The following is a 19,889-nucleotide window of genomic DNA, read 5'->3' as shown; positions in this document are numbered from 1 at the left end:
TCTCCAGACTAAATCTGTGTTTTATTCACCCCATAATGAAGCATTTCTAAATCAAAATCAGAGGTGTTTTAAATCTGCCTGCTGCAGCTTGGTGTCTCAGTGTGTACACAGAGCTTAATCAAAGTTTCTCAGCGAGGGTCTGTGTTTGTGTGGCAGTAAAGCTAAGAAGAACAACCTGTCGCCTCAAACCTTCTCTGTGATTTCTCATTTCAAAAGTCAATATAAACAAATACACAGAAGAGCGTTGCGCCTGATCTGTTTAAACATTTTTGAAGATTTTCCAGTCATTAAACTCTCTTTTTTTCTTATATTTCCTATTATCGGTCTCTTGACTTCTGCACTGTGTTTATTGTTATGCACAAAACAACAAATTCTTTATATGTGTAAACCTACTTGGCAATAAAAGCAAAGCACCCCAGACATCCCTCTCCACAGCAATGCTTCCCAGCTCCTCCTGGAGGACCCCGAGGCGTTCCCAGGCCAGATGAGATATGTAATCCCTCCAGCGTGTTCTGGGTCAGCCCTGGGGCCTCCTACCAGTGGGACGTGCCTGAAACACCTCTAACAGGAGGCGCCCAGAAGGATCCTGATCAGATGAACAAACCACCTCAACTGACCCCTTTCAACATGAAGGAGCAGCGGTTCTACTCCGAGCTCCCTCCAGATGTCCAACTTCAGTGATCCTAAAACCTCAGTGATCACAGGCAGTAAGAGGAGAGTGAAATGAAGACAACTCTCTGTCATCTCTAACCCTCTCTGTGACTTTACCACTGATATCGCTGATGCAGTTTTGTTGTCTGCCAACTGAGAAGAAGAAGAATGTTGTTCAGGTGTTTCTCTGTGGACTGAAGTCGCAACAAAAACTACATGGAAACATTAATGTGGACCTAAATTGCTCTCACACAAAAACAGTGATATAAAAATTAAAATGGCTTAATGGAGGCGTAGTGAAAGTCTATTGTTATTTGTGTACACCAACTTGAATTTCTCACACAGAGATTTTTCACAGGATTAAAAACGGTGATTTATAATTTCAGATGTGGGATTTATTTGTGATCAGCATTTTACAAAGTCTTTCAGGTCCTGGATTGATGCCACGACATCTATACCTGTTTCCTTTTGTGCAGCATTCATCATAGTCTGTTTTATGGTAAATATGAAAATAATAAAAGGAAGTGTATTTTTATTCTTTTTTTTTTTCTTTATTTTGATCTTACATAGGTTTTTCTTTCAACATTGTGGGGGTCAGATATTAAATGGGAGGTTAGGGGGTGCTCCACCAGGACATTTTGAACATCAAACAATGAATTTTTATGCACCAATTTTTCCCTTTTCTGCATCAAATTATGATGTAAATGTCTGTAATTTTGTCAAAATAAAAGTCCTCTGCTACGTTTATGGTTTTATTTTCTGTGCAGTTGAGGGGCTGGGGGTAAATGCACATATCTTTATCATTGCGGGGGACGTGTCTCTTGCGTTTCCCATGAAATCTACACCTATGCTTACATTATGCTGTCAGAGAAGATATACTCTCACATGTGTTTGTTTGTTAAATGATAGAGCTGCACAGCACAATACAGTGTTTTTTTTATCGTTACTGCGATGTCAACTTGCAAGAGGACGCAAAACACCGTGATACTGCACTCAGGGCTGTTTTGAGTTAGAGAGTATCAGTAGAAAACTGCACTTTGGGGTGTCGGTGGCTTAGTGGTAGAGCAGGCGCCCCATGTACAAGGCTGTTGCCGCAGCGGCCCGGGTTCGACTCCAGTCTGTGGCCCTTTGCTGCATGTCTCTCCCTGTGACAGTCAGTCTTTTTCTATTGGTGCTTTTTTCAAATCAGTTTAATGTTCAATTTGTTCAGTAAGAGAATGTTGGAAATAATCTCCTTTTCATTTTTAATTCAACAAGCAAACAATTGTATTTCAGCCGTACACTGAGAGAAGCAGAAAGGCAGAACTCAGTACACATTATTATCTTTTTATTTAACGTGAGTAATACGGTTATCGCATATTTTCCTTATATTGTCCAGATCTACAGGATGATACAACAATATAATAGGTAGGTATACGTTGATACAAGATCACATATTGTCTGGTAAAGTTTTTTTTTTAGATCATTTTTTTGGCTTTTGCCTTTATTTAATAGGACATTAAGTATCTTAAAAACACAAATAGGTGATGTTTTCTGGTGAATATTTTGCAGCTTTATGTGACTTGAAACTTGAGAAGAGTTACACAACATTAGATCCACACTCAGGTTTAACTCTGACATCTCGGTCACTCTCTGTGAATATTCACTCCCCCTCTCATTCACTTTATCTGAAGCTCTTCAGACTAATGAATTCATGAACATGTGTCCGGTTTTAAAGGACAAAGTTCACCTTTGTTAAACTTTGACCCGCAGTATCGTGAGAATCTCTAACGCCGAGCCAAGTCGAGAGAGAATAGAAGTGACCTGTTCTTCAGGAAGTGTCACTGTTAGTATTGTTATAGCTGAAACAATACAAACAGCAGGGTGAGAGGGAAGCTGCGTGTCCAGCAGTTATTAAAACACAGATAATGGGAGTGTTTGCTCAGACTGTGGATCATATTTCAGCTTGCTGAATGCTATTGTTTTCCTACCAGTCAAGTTATTTCCAGCAGCCTATACTTACAAATAGGGTTGTAATGATCCACTGATCTGGATCGATATATTGATTCAACAATCAATTATCAATGTCATCGAAAACATCGATTCATATCATCATCTTTAGGTTACGCCTGCATTTTGAAATTCTGTGTCACCGCCAAACAGCGGCAGGCAGACGGCAAGCAGCCAAGAGAAAGACAATGAGGATAAAGTTATCTACTCAGAAATAAAGCACAAGGACACAAGGACAAAGCATGTGCCGAATGTCACATCACAACCTGCTCGGCCAGGCATCTCACTCTGCTAACTTCTCACTGCAGCAACATTAGCTGCTGTTTCAACAATGTCAGGCTGAAAAAACAAGCATGCAGACTGAAATTCAACCGAGCTGTTCTGTGGGAAGATGCAGTGACTTAAACCAACGGTGAGTGAGGAAAATAATAAGGTTACATGTAACTTATTAAGCTGTAAGTAGAGGAAAAAGTCTGCTAGCTGCGAGGCTAATTTACGCAATGTAAACATGCATAAGCTAATAATGTGTGACTGGCAAAAACAGTTGTTTGTCTCTGAACCTTGACAGTTATTAAAACCTCCCTTGTTAAAAACATGCCTACAACATATAAGCTCATTTTGGCCTCATCAGTTCAGGTGTGACAGAGCCTTAAAATTAGGTCATGTAACTTTTGAAAGAATAAATGAGATAATTTTTGTCTTACAGATGAAAGACAGAGACAAGTTCAAGTCCTATGCAACAAATCACACCTTCCCTCTTTACTGTAAAATCAGTTTTGCTACATGTTTAATTAATGGAGTAATAATTAAGTAATGAATTACTGTAATAAATTATGTGTTTGTGTGTGATACATTCTGCCATGTAGCATAACTGATATTTCAATAGAATCACTCACTGACTTTCAGTGAAATCATTTTTTACTGTCCAAATTACTTATTCTGAGCAATTAAAATAATTTATTCTAGTAACTAATATTTCCCTAAGTGGCTTTGTGCGAAATTCAGAGCATACAAGTTGTCTGCATACGGTTCTCATCATAGAAGTATGTAAGCCGGCGGCTAGCAGCTAACAGTGCTAGCTCCATAAACAAAGGCAACAGTGCTGACAGAGCTAACAGTGTTAATCATAGAGCTTAGATTCTCTGCCCAAGCCCCAACCCGACCCGGACCCGACCCAGCCGTGATTTCCTGCCATTATCCTCAGGTTTGGACGGGTTGGGCGACGGTGACAGCATGTATGTCGGCTTCGTCGGGTGTACCAAGTGCAGCATGATGCTGGTATATGACAGCAAAAAGACGGGGACCGTCCTCGACACTTAAGAGGCACATGACGAAGACTAATATTAGCCAATATTAGGTTTTGCAGTTTCTGTCTTACACATAAAGAGTCTGGTCTCATCTAATACGAAACAGTGGGACACAGCTTGAGTCACAGTTTGATTATGATGTACATTTACCATATATGGTTATATCGATATCAAAAAAATATCCAGATTAATATTCGTACTTATTATTTCAAGCACGTCAGGCCATTCATAAAAGTGTTTAGTTAACACAGCAGTCAGTGACAATAATTGCATTAGTTACCTTGAAGCCAGCTTTAGCACCAGACTGCAGGTCAGACTCGATGTTACCTGGATCCAGGTAGGCAATGCTCATCAGAAACCCCGGCCCAGTGAAGGCCCACAGCTTACTGAAACTGAAGCACCTCTACAGGAGACACAAATACAGACTGTAAAATTGCTTCAAACTTTACTGTGCTGCACGTTGATGGGCATTAATCTAACACGGACTCATGCATTACCTCGCTGTTGTCCTCAGGAACAGGGACCCTCTGATCAAAGTACGTCCCAGAAACAGGTTCATCGTTCTGTTTCTGGAGGAAGACCGAAGGGGCGGACACTTTGTGAGTGTGTGTCGTCTGGATCACTGCGTTCTCTCCCTCCACATCACCAGCTGAAATATGAAATAACACTTCATAAATCACTATACACTGCAGTAAACACACACAACTCCACAGTTCAACACTCACAACATGTTTACAAATTTAATGACAGCACTGTGAAGAGGAAGTTACTGTTCATTAGCAGAGCAGAGTCATGAGTGTAAACACTTTTTACACTCCGATTCACAAATATACTGATAACATGATGTGTCTCAGTCCCCAGTCTGAGATATCTGAATGATTTTTCCTGCTACCCTGTAGAGACAGCTAGCTAGATGGATAGATGAGAAATAAAACTGCATAGATGTAAGTGTGCGGAAATCTTTTCTGCCCAATAAAACGAAGTGTTAAGGTGTTCTTGACATGTGGCGTTAATGAGAATGAGACAGATGCATGGTCACACTGACCTTGACCTCTGACCACCGAAATCCAATCAGTTCATTGTTACGTCCAAGTAAACGTTTGTGCCAAACTTAAAGTAATTGCCTCAAGGTGTTCTTGAGATATCATGTTCACAGGAATGACACAGAGAGGGCCACAGTGACCTTTGATCATTAAAATCTAATCAGTTCATGGTCGAGTCCAAGTGACCGTTTGTGCCAAATTTGAAGAGATTCCTTCAAGCTGTTCTCAAGATACTGCATTCACGAGAGTGGAGATAGATGCAAGGTCACAGTGGCCTTGACCTTTGACCCTTGACCACCAAAATCTAGTAAGTTCATCCTCAAGTCCAAGTGAATGTTTGTGCCAAATTTGAAGAAATTCCCTCAAGGTGTTCTTGACATATCGCGTTCATGAGAATGAGACTGACAAGGTCGTAGTGATCTTGACCTCTGACCACCAAAAACTGATCAGTTCATCGTTGAGTCCAAGTGGACATTTGTGCCAAATTTGAAGAAATTCCCTTGAGGTATTCTTGAGATATCGCCTTTACAAGGATGGGATGGCTGGATGGACAAACCAAAAACATAATGCTTATGGTCACAGCTGTCACCGGCGTGGAGGCATAAAAATGAGCTGCTGGTGGCACTACAGGAAAAGTTGGGGTCACTGAAGCCATCGCGATTCCTCCTCTGGTCCCCGTTAGTTCTCTTTGCAAAATTTCATGAAAATCCATCAGTTAATTGTTTTGATATTTCAGCCTGATTCAAAATGGTGAACCAGCCGACCAACACTGCCATCCCTCGAGCCTCGCTGCTAACATGGTTTAAAACAAGGATCATACTCTGAACACACACAGTGACAGTGACAGGTGAGTGAAAGCAGACAGATGAAGTGCAGAGATTCAGTAGTAAAATAATGAGCATCAACAGTTTGCCCTGGATTAAAAGAGAAAGCAGACAATGATCTTTCAGTGTCAGAGGAGACGTCTCTCCCGACACACAACAAAAACAAAAAGTGTCTACAAAACAAACGTCCTCACCTTGTCCTCCAGTTTGTTCTGTCTCGTGGTCTGTGGGAACACTGGGAGGCAGACAGGAGATGTGGATGTTCTCAGGCGGAGGTTCTCTGCCTGCAAGCAAACAGGTTATTATACTGAGATTATAACTCACTGTACGTGATCACAGCGCACACAAAACTAAATCCTCCACACACACAGAGCCATGAGAAAAAAGTGCAAATGTATTGCAAATTAACGAAGTGTTGCTGGGTCCCCAATGAAGCCTCATTCATCCATTAATTAATCAGGATAATAAAAAGCGTTAGTTGCATGTTATCATGTCAGTATGTTTCATGGTATTTTTGGTTTCTTTTAAGTGGTCACATGCAGGGGTGCATATGGGATTTACATACATACATACATACATATATATATATATATATATATATATATATATATGTGAGAATGAGACATTCTGAGACATGTGTGTATATATATATATATATACACAGTACAGGCCAAAAGTTTGGACACACCTTCTCATTCAATGCGTTTTCTTTATTTTCATGACTATTTACATTGTAGATTCTCACTGAAGGCATCAAAACTATGAATGAACACATGTGGAGTTATGTACTTAACAAAAAAAGGTGAAATAACTGAAAACATGTTTTATATTCTAGTTTCTTCAAAATAGCCACCCTTTGCTCTGATTACTGCTTTGCACACTCTTGGCATTCTCTCCATGAGCTTCAAGAGGTAGTCACCTGAAATGGTTTCCACTTCACAGGTGTGCCTTATCAGGGTTAATTAGTGGAATTTCTTGCTTTATCAATGGGGTTGGGACCATCAGTTGTGTTGTGCAGAAGTCAGGTTAATACACAGCCGACAGCCCTATTGGACAACTGTTAAAATTCATATTATGGCAAGAACCAATCAGCTAACTAAAGAAAAACCAGTGGCCATCATTACTTTAAGAAATGAAGGTCAGTCAGTCCGGAAAATTGCAAAAACTTTAAATGTGTCCCCAAGTGGAGTCGCAAAAACCATCAAGCGCTACAACAAAACTGGCACACATGAGGACCGACCCAGGAAAGGAAGACCAAGAGTCACCTCTGCTTCTGAGGATAAGTTCATCCGAGTCACCAGCCTCAGAAATCGCAAGTTAACAGCAGCTCAGATCAGAGACCAGATGAATGTCACACAGAGTTCTAGCAGCAGACCCATCTCTAGAACAACTGTTAAGAGGAGACTGCGCCAATCAGGCCTTCATGGTCAAATAGCTGCTAGGAAACCACTGCTAAGGAGAGGCAACAAGCAGAAGAGATTTGTTTGGGCCAAGAAACACAAGGAATGGACATTAGACCAGTGGAAATCTGTGCTTTGGTCTGATGAGTCCAAATTTGAGATCTTTGGTTCCAACCGCCGTGTCTTTGTGAGACGCAGAAAAGGTGAACGGATGGATTCCACATGCCTGGTTCCCACTGTGAAGCATGGAGGAGGAGGTGTGATGGTGTGGGGGTGTTTTGCTGGTGACACTGTTGGGGATTTATTCAAAACTGAAGGCACACTGAACCAGCATGGCTACCACAGCATCCTGCAGCGACATGCCATCCCATCCGGTTTGCGTTTAGTTGGACGATCATTTATTTTTCAACAGGACAATGACCCCAAACACACCTCCAGGCTGTGTAAGGGCTATTTGACCAAGAACGAGAGTGATGGAGTGCTGCGGCAGATGACCTGGCCTCCACAGTCACCGGACCTGAACCCAGTCGAGATGGTTTGGGGTGAGCTGGACCGCAGAGTGAAGGCAAAGGGGCCAACAAGTGCTAAACACCTCTGGGAACTCCTTCAAGACTGTTGGAAAACCATTTCAGGTGACTACCTCTTGAAGCTCATGGAGAGAATGCCAAGAGTGTGCAAAGCAGTAATCAGAGCAAAGGGTGGCTATTTTGAAGAAACTAGAATATAAAACATGTTTTCAGTTATTTCACCTTTTTTTTGTTAAGTACATAACTCCACATGTGTTCATTCATAGTTTTGATGCCTTCAGTGAGAATCTACAATGTAAATAGTCATGAAAATAAAGAAAACACATTGAATGAGAAGGTGTGTCCAAACTTTTGGCCTGTACTGTATATATATATATATATATATATATATATATATATATATATATATATATATATATATATATATATATATATATATATATATATATATACACTGAAGCTGCAATAAACATTAGAATCTACACTAGCCATACATGATCAAACTGTTGCTGCTTACTAAAATAACATTATACATAGAAATAACAACATTAAAGATATTCACCTACAGCCTAGAATGCTGTTATTTTACATTTAGCCTACTTCAGTCCAAATGCCTTCTTATTATTGTCAGACTAGTTACTCAACATTACAAAACAAATATTTGCCACATCTGGGAAAGTCAACAGGCAACAGGCATAGGATATTTACATTTTTTGGTTCTTGTTCTTGTGATTATTTTTCTTTCTTCTCTGGCTTCATGTGGCAGAAAAATCACCAGCTCAGCCTCAGTCATTAGACAGTTGTATATGATCACTTTGTTTACCGCTACAGGAACAGGCACAGCTACCAGCTCCTCTTAGGACCCCGGGGTCGAGAATCGTGCCTTATGGTGCGTTATATTTACACTGGAAGTCGGAACTTGGAGCTCTGAACAACGTAACCTCCGAACTGAGCGCTTCCCAGTTTAAAAACTGGGACATGGAACATGGAATTCGAAAAAAATGGACAGTTAATGAAATGAAATGAAAACCCCAACGTTTGTGCTTGTAGATGCTAGATTTCAACGCTTTTCCAACTTCAAAACTCCGACTTACGAGTACAACTGAACGCACCATTAGTCGTAGCACAAACACCGGGCTATCAATGGATCAGCTTTGCAGTGTTATTAACCGAGAATTACGTGGAAAATTGAACACCTTGCTTTCCCAACTCAGCAAGGATCTGCTCCGAACATTGATCCTCTTTTTTACCTATGTGTGGGGGGGACAGATCGGGGTCACTCTAAATCTGGGGGGGACGTGTCCCCCCCCCAGTCCCCAGTGTCATCTGCGCGCATGGTCACATGTATGCATGACAGTAGTGGAAAGTAACTAAGTACATTAACTCAAGTAATATACATAAGTACAATTTTAATGTACTTCTCCACAAGTATTTGAATTTTATGTCACTTTCTGCTCCTGCTCCACCACATTTTGTGAGCCAGTGTTGTACTTTTTACCCCATTACATGTATTTAACAACATAAATTACTGTGGAGATTCAGATTATCAATGCAAAATATAAATAAACTAATAAACTATGATTATCACACGTTAAACTACCCAGCAGTATAGAAAGCAAAGAAAATTAGCTCCACCTTTACCAGCTGCAACATTAATGTGATGAACATATCCTCCTGAGACCCTGTGTCCTCATATGAGGACATCACATTTTGGGTTTACTTGACTTTACACTTCATTCTGCTTAACTTAGACCTCACACTTCACTGTCCTGTCAATTAAAGGCAAAAAATGCCCTAAAAATATCTTTAAAAAAAAGAAAAAAAGTGGACAAGATCCAAAACCTGATCACATTTTATGGCTGGCTGGATTAATAACGTTTGTGGTTTGTTATGGCAACAAATGTGACCAATTTTAGCAACAGTAATGGTAACAGTAACATTGGGACTTAATTATAGTTGACAGTGTTTAGTCTTTTATACTAATCAGATCCTGCTAATCCCAAATAGCTAGGATAAATTAAAAATGCATACCAAATTAAAGTTCAGGTGTCAGGAGGATGTTAATTCATCAGTAATTATAATCCAGTAATAATAATATCATAAACAGTATTCTGCAATGGGCCATTCTGCATACTGAATAGTTTTGTACTTTAATTTAATGGCAATACATTTGCACTTTCCCGAAGTAAGAGTTTTTTTAACGCAGTACTTTCACTTGTAACTGAGTATTTCTACACTGTAGTATTGCTACTTATACTCAAGTAAAACATGTGCGAACTTCTCCCATCACTGGTATACGACAAAACGAACACATTTTATGTTTGGTAGATAAATTGATTAGTTGATCGACACTTTTTAACCGACATTTTTTAAGCAAAAACTTCAATCATTCTCTAGTTGTGAGGATTTTATCTTTTTTTCCCCTTCTGTTTTATTTCATTAAAAACTGAATATCTTCGGATTTGGGCATCTGAAGCCGTCACCTTGGACTTTTCTTTCTGTCTTGAAATCTTTGACGCTCAGTGGCCACTTTATTAGGTACGCCAGTAAAACCGAATGCAATCCAATAAAACTCAGCCATAAATTCTACTTTTACAAAGATAATAATGTTCAGTTTTGACTGATACCCCAGAAAGGTATTAATGTAACTACATATTAATTTATTATTATTATTATTATTTGCAGTATGGCCGTCTCTGCCTCTAGCTGATGTATTATAATTACTTCTTACTGTTACAATACTGCACATACACTTAATTGTACCATATAAGCATTCACATACCCATACACATTTATATACATAAATATGTCTACAATTGTTAAATGGCCTCGCCCCCTCTGACATCATAGAGCTCCTCTCCCCATATCACACTGTGAAAGAACTGAGATCGTCTGACCAAAGACTTCTGTCTGTCCTGAGATCCAGGACTAAGTGTTATGGAGACAGAGCTTTCTCTATTGCCCCAACTCTGGAATTTGCTTCCTCCCACCGTCCGATTCTCCTCCACCACTGAGGTCATCTTTCACTCACCAGCCTTTAACTGTACATAATGTGATTGTCTTCGTTGCTGTTACTACTACTACAGATTTGTATTTCTGTTCTTACTTCTGTGTTTGCTTTTCTCTGTGTGTGCTGCGAGAACACTTTAGATCAACTCTGTGTTTAAAGTGCTGTAGAAGTTGACTTAACTTGACTTGTATTTATTCTACTGTCTCTATGCTGTATATATCTGACATAAATTATATACACTGTACTCATATCACCTCCAGCTGTTTGTTCTGTTTGTGTTATCTCACTATTGCCATTATTATACCTGCACTATATTTCATGGCTTTTCATACTGTATATTTATCGTAACATATTCGTACCCTCACTGTTTATTCTACAGTACATCACTCCAGTCCTGACGTATTTACACTGGCTTCCTGTCTGTAAAAGAACTGTTTTCAAAATGCTGCAGTTGATTTATAAAGCGGTAAAAGGTTTTAGGGCCCAAACACATTTCTGATCTTTTCCTACACTATGAACCGTCGAAACCTCTCAGGTCATCTGGTTTTGTGTCCTCAGAGTCAAAACTAAACATGGAGAGGCAGCGTTCAGATTTCATGCACCAAATATCTGGAACAAACTCACAGAAAACTTCAGGTCTGCTGCAACTCTAAGTTCTTTTAAATCAAGGCTGAAGACTTTTCTGTTTGCCCCTGCCTTTAATTAAATCAAATATTTATTCATTTCTCACACTGCACTGTAACTTTTTTATGACTGATTTAATTGTATTTAAATGTCTTTTTATAATGTGTTTCTTTTGCACTTCGTCTCAGTGGTTTTATGTCTTACTATATACAGAGGACTTTGAATTTTCTTGTTGCTAAAATGTGCTATTTAAATAAACCTGTCCTGCCTTAAATTCTAGATTTATTCAATGTATTACAATTTATCGGTGGCTCAGAGGCAGGGCAGGTCGTCCACTAATCAGAAGCTTGGTGGCTCAATCCCCAGCTCCTCCAGTCCAAATGTCGAAGTATCCTTGGGCAGGCTACTGAACCCCAAATTGCTCCTGATGGCTGTGAGTGCCTGTGAATCATTACTGAGTAGCAGGCGGCACCATGTATGGCAGCCTCGGCCACCAGTGTGTGAATGTGATGTAGTGTAAAAGCACTTTGAGTGGTCAAAGGACTTGTAAAAGGTGCTTTACAAGTGCAGTAAATGTACACACGTGTGTATTAGTTTGAACTGATTTTGTTGTCTCAGTGCACTGACAATCAGGTTGACTCTAATCTAATCTAATTTTAGAGGTTGTAGTTTGCAGTAGGGTTGAACTGGAGTGCATTACACTGAGATATAAACATGAGGTGGGAAGAATATCAGAAACACAAATCCAGGGGCATTGGTGGCTTAGTGGATAGAGCAGGGGCCCCATGTACAAGGCTTTTAGACGTGTCCCTAATTAATGGGGCACTAAATGTAGACCAAATGATTAATCAGTTAAATAAACTACAATCATTACAGTCTGAAAACTTGATATTGACACAGAGACTTTCTACAAGACACAAGATCAGGTAACAAAGGGCCTGTCTGTTGAAATTTTCTTTAATGGTGCAAATTCCTAAATGAAGTTGCAATTAACCAAGGGTGTCTACAGGTATCAGACGCTTTTTAAGACTCGTTCAAGACACATTTTAACCAAATTTAGGCCAGATTTTTGGACAAATCATGTTTTACTTATTTAAGCATCGCAGGTAAGTAGTATCTATGTGGTCTTGTGAAATTAGATAAAATGTTTGTAGTCGTTAAGACCTCACAAATTCAAATTTAAGACTATTTAATGACTTTTAAGGCCTTATTGTTGTGGCACTGAATTTAAGACATTTAAAGAAGGACCTGCAGACACCCTGCAATCAAACTGCAACCAGCTGATATGAAGCGAATCTGGTGCCTCTGGAAAACAACATCACAGCAAAACTTCCTGTGAGAACTTCATGGGGGATGTTACATTATCCCATCGGAAATGATAAATGTCATTAAACATTACAACATGATGAGGTCAGTATGAACTTTGTCACATAATAAATCACTTTTTAAATGAGCTCACGTAGTGTTTGATCATTAGAGTATAAAGAAGTGGTAGAAGACAACTGTTTGTTAATGTAGGTGCACCCTGCTCTACTGTAATAAGGGACATTATATATAGATGTATGTGTAGGATATCTGAGTCTGTAAACAGTAACTTTACCAACCCTGAACTGAGCTCCATCAGGTTCTCATCTAAAATGTGTAACTATGTGTGTTTGAAAATGTACTGTCACTGTGGGATGTCTTTTGTGGACTTACTTTATTAATCTTTGTTTTGTTTTATTTTATTATTGTATTGTAATTCTCCACACTATTGACCCTTTTGAGCTGTGTCCATATGAAGTCTGACTTCAACTGAATTTCAAGATCTCTTACTCGAGTAAAAGTACCAATACAACAATGTAAAATTACTCTGTTACAAGTAAAAGTCCTGCATTTAAAATCCAGAAGGTTTAGCTGTAAGATGTACTTAAAGGGCAACTTTGGCATTTTTCAATCTGGACCCCATTTTCACATGTTTTTGTGTCCAAGTGACAAAAGGTGACAATAGTTCTTGAAAATGGTCCAAGTTTTAGTGAGACTGTTGCAGCTGGCGGCAGCGAAACAGGCTTCAGTGTTACCACTTGGGGCAAATGTGCATCGTCCATTTACATCCACTAAAGCCCCGTTTCCACCAAACACTTTCAGTACAATACCAACAGTAACCCTTCAGACATGGTACCTAGACACTAGGGTTGTCAAAAGTATCGATACTCAAACGCTGTATCCGGATACAATACAAATTTGCAAAAGTATTGATACTAACAGTGCGCGCCACCTCAGCGCCTGTCGGGTGCGCGCGACGGGTCCCACGGACACGTGCTGTGCAGGCAGCGTCTGGCAGGCACAGAGCCCTCACTGCAACCCGGCTTGTTGTAGTCGCTGTGCATGCATGCACACATTTCTGTTGCTGTAATATGGCCAGCGTGGCTGCAGGAGGATCAGAGCAGCCAGTTTTGGTCAAAAATGATAAAGGAAAAAGCGCTCTTTGGAAATATTTAGTGAAGTGAACACAGCACGCTGCAGACGGCAGGTACACTTCAAGTCCGCAGTGCGGTTCACTTAACCTGTCACTTGTGAACACAAAGTGCTCCAGGTTCACTTTGCTCTTTGCTGTTGTATTTAGTCCTCTAGATCACATGCTGTTGACCTGGGACACTTGAAAAAACAGACGAAACCACTTTGGCCTGCAACGCTTGCAAGGACGCAGAACGAGGAGTAGTTTGGTCCACAGAAGATACCACATGTCTCCAGATGCGGAATGTAGAATACATCAAATGTCAACAGTCTGCAGCACAGAAACACTAATGTTTGCTCCAATTTTAAGTTCTTCTGAAAGCAAAGGGCTTCATAACCACACTGCAGTGTCACGGCAAAGTAAAGAAATAAACTGTGTTAACATATATATTATATATAGGCTGTAGTGTGAACAGAAAGAGGACTGAGGCCTCATCAGAGCTGAGAGTCCTTTTTCAAATGAACTGACAATGTGAACACAAAAAGAACCGAGTCCCTTTTCTGTTGGTCCACTTTTTGGTGCACTTTAAGAGGACTGAGTTTGGTTTGTTTAAAAAGGACTACATGTGAAAACACCCTTAGAGGACACACACTGAGGGTGCACAATTGCCCCGAGTGTTTACGCTGCAGCCTTCTCAATAGATACTGGACCAGTTTCAAACATATTGGTTCCCACCAGTCACGTAAACACAAACAGCTGTAAAAACAGGGAGCAGGTTGAAAACTACCTTTTAATTTAAAGTGTCAAATGAAAAAGTAGACTTTATGCTGTAAAATAAAATTTTATTACATGTGATGTTGTTAGATTGGTAATACTGATGCATTAAGACACAAAGTTCTGAAACTATTTCTTTTTTTTAATCTAACATATAACTTTTTGGTAAACGTTGGGCTTAAAACAGAAATTTAAATAAAACTTTTTCGTTTTTCACGTTCAGTGTTACTATGAATTAGTAATACATTAATTTCAAGGTGCAAAGTACAGCAGTTCCCTCTGAGCTGTGGTGCAGCAGAAGTAGAAAGTGCCATAAAATGGAACAAGCAGTATTTTAAATGTGTATTTAACTACACCACCTGAGTAAATGTACTCAGTTACATTCCACCACAGCTGTCTTTACAAACAATCTGAGATATTAATTAAAGTTGACTCACCTGAGCGCAGGAAGGCAAACATCTTCCTCTTGTGAGACATTTCTCTTCAGTTACTCTCTTCAAACTCTGAGGAAACAAAAACCTCCAAACGAAACTACATTCCGGGAACTTGATTCATTTTGTTTTCCTGCCGCTTCCCGGTTGTTTCCAGTTTATGGAGAGCAGGAACATCCGGCAGGTTGGACATCGTCCCTCCGACTGAAGGTGTGGACTCACCGGACAGGTAGAAGAGGAGGACAAAAGTCCACAAACACACACCTGCAGGGTTTCACAAGAACCCGATGTCGTGTTTCTGTCACGTGGCCCGGTTTATACAGTGAACAGTCTGAGCTGATCCTGGATCAGCAGGAAACCAGACTCACTGGCAGATTACCAAAATAAAACTCATGTTAAAAAGGTTTTTTGTTAGTAAAAGTAGAATATTCGAACATGTAAGTAGCAAATAAAGAAAATAATCATACAGTAGTAAACAGATATAAAAAAAAACAGGTTACTAAAGGAAGCATGAATACTGAAAACAACACATAATGATTTGAGTTACACGTCCAAAAAGGAGTGAGAGGAAGAACAAACTTATTTATTACCACCCTTTCTTCATAAATTAATAATAGTCAGCTGTGTAGCTCCCCATCAGTATTAAGTTTTACAATAATTAAATCTCCTAGACTTATTCTAATATATTAAATTAATCACCAATTATATTTATCTTACAGCGAGATATAAAATGATTACAAAAAAACTTGGAAAATAAAAATTCTTATATATATAAACCTTCTTTAAAAAATGATCTCATCTTTATATTCTTATCAAATCATGACAGATTGTTTTGCTTTGTCAAACTATGTATATACACAAACTAACATATGCACACATATACACACAACTGATGGCAACAAATAAATGAATAAATAGTAAACATCTGCTGATAGTCAATCACCGTCCTCAGTCTTGAACCTTGTACCAAATCTTGTGCCAGCATTTAAACACTTTTTATTTTATTTTAATTTATATGTGCTGTGTAAATATAAAGGTTTTTGTTGTTGTTTCCTTTCAGAATAAAAGTCTCAGACTATAAAACAAGGATTGTTTCCGGCTACAAGTTTGAAAATAAACCCAATATTGAGCTACGGAAAAGTAAATAGTTTGACCAATTTACAGTTTGCACTGAAGCAAGGCCATTTCTACTCAAAGATATCAAATTATGTTTTTGAAGAATTTGAAAATGTGTGCCATTTAATTGTTTTCTGATCTGTTATCTTTAATATTTGTTTGTATAATAACATTATAGGCTTGATTATTTATCAGGAGACCTGAAAGCATGCTTTAAACTTAGCAGTAAGGGAATATATTTCCATTTGTGACACAGGATTAGCTGCTTAGAAAATACATTGTTCTAAGTGACCTAATTGCCATTTTTCTTGTTTATATTTTTTGATTTTTAATTTTTGGCTGGCCGAAAAGTTGTCAAAATGTAAAATAGTGAGTCTTAAAGGTCTAGTGTGACGCTTTTACTGACATCTAGTGGTGAAGTTGTAAATTGCAACATACTGAAAGATGTCCCATGTGCCAAGCGTGGAAGAAAACTAATGGCCCTATGTAAAGCCAGCGTTGGTGTTCTGGGCTACTATAATGAACACTTAACAGCAAAGAAAAGTAGCTTTGAATATTATATTCAATTTCTGCCAATATATTCCCTTAAATCACACACTGGTCCTTTAAAATACTAAAATCAGCTTATAACTGTGTGTTCCTTTGTTAAATTATTGCATTTAACTGCTTTTAAAAAACCCAGCTTTCCAGTAACAACAACAGAGGACATGACTTCAACAGTACAATGGCTTTGACCTTACCTCTATCCCAAGTGTTTATATTTGAAGCTAAAATACAGCTATATTTGCTTTAATGCAAAATCTAGATGATTGTTTGATAAAACACACTATGTGGTCTCAAAGGAGAGACAATACAGACGATAATTATGCAAAATATATATAAAGAAAGATTCAAAAACTTACCAGCCATGTTATGATATTCACCTACATAAGCTGCACTATTACTTTATATGATGTACAATAAAACTTTTCAATATCTTGTTCAATATTTTCTCAACATCATGTGCACTTTTACTTTTCAATATCAATATCAATATCAAAATCATGTGCAATACTACTTCTAATTGTTTTATCATATACAATATAACATTTATTATCGGGGCAGAGTGGTTTTTCCACCATTTTAGTTCATTTTTGGTAACTCTTGTTCTTATCGTACTTCTGTTGTTCCTCTGTTAGACACTGGTTTTGCTTTTGCTCCTTGAGAACACTTCTATCTTGTATATTTGTATATTTTGCCGGATATTTAAAACTATTGTTTCTAAAACTGGACCCAGTGAGTGACCCTGACCTGGTTGTTCTGGTAGTGAACATTAAATTGTGGCAACTGTACTTGGTGTTATTGTAATTTAAAGCATTCTCTGGCACAAGAATTGCCTTAAGGATAAAGGTCCCCTGAACTGAATTGAATTGAATTGAATTGAATTGAACTGAGTGATGTCCTGCTGCCTCTGGCTGCAGGTGTTATACCGCCCTCTAGCGGCAGAAAAGAACATGGTCTGATTTAGTCTTGTAGTGGGTGATCGGAGCAGGAGCAGCCACCAGGTGGAGACAAACACTGACTGATTCACACCTCAGTTTGGAACAAACGCTACAAACCAAATGCAGGACAGTGTTCCTCCTCTAACCCTGACCTGACCTGGATTTATAGGCCTTCATCACAGCAGACATTTTGACTCAGTGGGAAAATCAGGTGTTACTAATAACATCAGTGATGGCTCTGTTCTGTTGAAGTGATACTGACAGTGAGACACTGAGCCAAAATCTCCTGGTCCACCGCTTCACTCCAGACTGAAAATATCTCAACAACTGTTGGACAGATTGCCATTAAATTTTGTACAGATATTCACAGTCCCCAGAGGATGAAGCTCACTAACTCTGATGATCTGTAGAGACACCAGCAGGTCAAAGTTTCCACTTATCCCATGAATCATCTCAACATCTGTCTGTGGATGTATCAGCGTTAACTGTACAAACATTTATGGTTGCAGAAGATGAATCTGACTCGACAGATTAGCTCCACCATGAAGCTGACATTTCACTGAAATGTCTCATCATGTTGCCACCAATACCTTACTACAATAACTGAAAGCACTGCTGTCCTTTATAAAGGAGAGTGAATTGCTCTTGTTGGATCACTTTGTATTATAAAGGTTTAATTAATGAATCACTGTGATATTGTTTGGGGGCGGTTGTGCATCAAGAGATAACTGCATTACAGTAATCACTTCGGCTATTAACTGTTGCTTGTAAATTGCTTGTAATATTTCTATTATATTCTTACAGTAAGTCATAATGAATCAGTGGCGCTCAGCATTTGTGATCTTATTGTAATTAATGGGGTCTTTTTTATTACGATAATGTTCACATTATTGCAGCCACTGATTTACAGTATTATTTTTGTTGTTTGCATAATAATGTAATAAAAGAATGCTTTAAAGTTCCAGATGGCTTTAAAAATAAATAAATAAATAAATAAATTCTTTACTTATTTACAAAAAAAAAAAAAGTTTTTGTAAATACTGCGTATCTTCAAGGTTCTGGGAAACACAGCAAAACAAAAGAAAAAAGTTTAGGATAAAATGGTGCTAAAACTGATGTTCTGCAGAACCTACAGGCCTGACATAATTATGTTATTTCAAAGTTTAGTGACAATATGCAATCAAAATGACAATAGTTGTACTCACTGATGTTAATTTGTTGTTACTGTGTAATTAAAGAGTTACAATAGTCCTGTAGTATTTTAAATGTTCTTCAGTAAGTCAGTGTAGCTGCTACCTTGGACAGGTCTGTCTTGTCCTGAAAAAATTTTGATCTCATTTGGACTTGCTGACAATTAAATTAAATTAAATTAAATTAAATTAAATTAAATTAAATAACCCCTTCATCTGAGTTTGGAGATTTTCCCAAAACCTCTTTTGTCACCTCACTGTACCCATGCAGTTTAATCATAACTCTGAAATACCTTCATTACCTTACAGGTTCAGCAGAATATCATGTAAGTGTTATAAGTGTTATAAGTGTTTTTCCCCCCTAACAGTGTTGTGCAATAGCACCATGTAGGTTCCCAGGATACATACAAAAATACTGGAGTATAATTCATTTATTCTTTTCTCTTAATTGCCCAATTGTAACTCCTGACAGTCTTGTTTTCTTCCACTGTAAATCAAGTAGAAATCAATATTTTATTGGTACCTTATTTTAACAAATTTATCTTGAACAACACAGGCTGTATTTTAAAGCGATACTTAATGTTCCTTCATTATAGTCAGTAGATTTATTTATTTAGATTTTACTTTGTGATATCTGTATCACTTTACACTATAAGTTATCACAGAAAAATTACATTTCTTTTGTGTGAAGGAATCTGAAACTATTCTGTCCAAATTGTAAATATTATTCTGTATTATTAGAGGTCTGATCAGTTACATCTAAGCTCGACTGATTATATTTTGGAGCCTCAATGTTCATGTGAAGTTTTCATCTTGAATTTTGGTGTGTAATTTAACCAATACAGATTCAGAAACCTGAGTTTATTCATTTATTTATTTAAGCTGACTTGAATTTGTAGATCTCGAAATGACCAATGAAACTTGACCAACTTGAATAGAGTATTTTTTTGTACATTGTCATTATTGATTAATCTGTCCAGTAGTTTACCAATTAATCAATTGATTGTTCAGTTTTTAAAATGTCAGAAAAAAGGTGAGAAATGTCCACCACAGTTTCCCAGAGCCCGAAATGACATCAACACCTT

General features: G+C 38.3%; 1 protein-coding gene across 1 annotated transcript in view; it reads right to left on the bottom strand.

Annotated features, from left to right (window-relative positions):
• LOC117258622 (natural resistance-associated macrophage protein 2-like) overlaps positions 1 to 15,314 on the bottom strand; it is a 32,640-nt gene extending 17,326 nt beyond the window's left edge. The window contains exons 1-4 of the mRNA XM_033629665.2: positions 15,024 to 15,314; positions 6,009 to 6,098; positions 4,445 to 4,596; positions 4,228 to 4,350 (exon numbers count right to left, since the gene is read on the bottom strand). Coding sequence (XP_033485556.2) covers positions 4,228 to 4,350; positions 4,445 to 4,596; positions 6,009 to 6,098; positions 15,024 to 15,063 — 405 coding nt within the window. The 5' untranslated portion in view covers positions 15,064 to 15,314. The remainder of the gene's footprint in view (positions 1 to 4,227; positions 4,351 to 4,444; positions 4,597 to 6,008; positions 6,099 to 15,023) is intronic.
• Positions 15,315 to 19,889: the final 4,575 nt, after the last annotated feature.

The sequence above is a fragment of the Epinephelus lanceolatus genome, chromosome 8 (assembly GCF_041903045.1).
Source record: "Epinephelus lanceolatus isolate andai-2023 chromosome 8, ASM4190304v1, whole genome shotgun sequence".
NCBI classification, from domain to species: Eukaryota; Metazoa; Chordata; class Actinopteri; order Perciformes; family Serranidae; genus Epinephelus; species Epinephelus lanceolatus.
Note: the sequence above shows the minus strand (reverse complement) of the source record. Positions and strands in the feature narration are given on the sequence as shown.